Here is a 349-nt window from a genome sequence, read left to right as displayed (position 1 = left end):
TCCCCCAAAGTTTATTCCCCACCATGTAATTTTACCCAGCCTCAATGAGTCCACCATCTCGCCATATTTTCCAACCCTTTCAAAGCCCCTCAGAAAAGAAAGGCAGAAGGAGTAACAAAGACTGCCCTCTTTTGCTCCAGGCCTCCTTACAAGGATGTGATGGGCGTTACCCATTTCTTCGTGGAAGCCAACAAAAACCCGGCCAAGTTTGACCTGGCCAAGTTTGCAGCCGACCAGGTCCCATGCTTAGCCCCAGTCTTCCTCAACGAGTACCTAGTCAAGGACCCGGTTCCTGATGAGATGGAGCACTGCATTCCAGAGTACAAGGAGATTGTAGCAAGTATGAGGT

General features: G+C 49.9%; 1 protein-coding gene across 4 annotated transcripts in view; it reads left to right on the top strand.

Annotated features, from left to right (window-relative positions):
- LOC119594519 (DNA topoisomerase 2-binding protein 1-like) overlaps positions 1-349 on the top strand; it is a 27,100-nt gene that overhangs the window by 24,527 nt on the left and 2,224 nt on the right. For all 4 annotated transcript variants that reach the window (XM_037943553.1, XM_037943550.1, XM_037943551.1 and 1 more), the window contains one exon: positions 141-347. In XM_037943553.1, the coding sequence (XP_037799481.1) occupies positions 141-347 (207 nt within the window). The remainder of the gene's footprint in view (positions 1-140; positions 348-349) is intronic.

This window comes from Penaeus monodon, chromosome 34 (genome assembly GCF_015228065.2).
Source record: "Penaeus monodon isolate SGIC_2016 chromosome 34, NSTDA_Pmon_1, whole genome shotgun sequence".
NCBI classification, from domain to species: domain Eukaryota; kingdom Metazoa; phylum Arthropoda; class Malacostraca; order Decapoda; family Penaeidae; genus Penaeus; species Penaeus monodon.
Note: the sequence above shows the minus strand (reverse complement) of the source record. Positions and strands in the feature narration are given on the sequence as shown.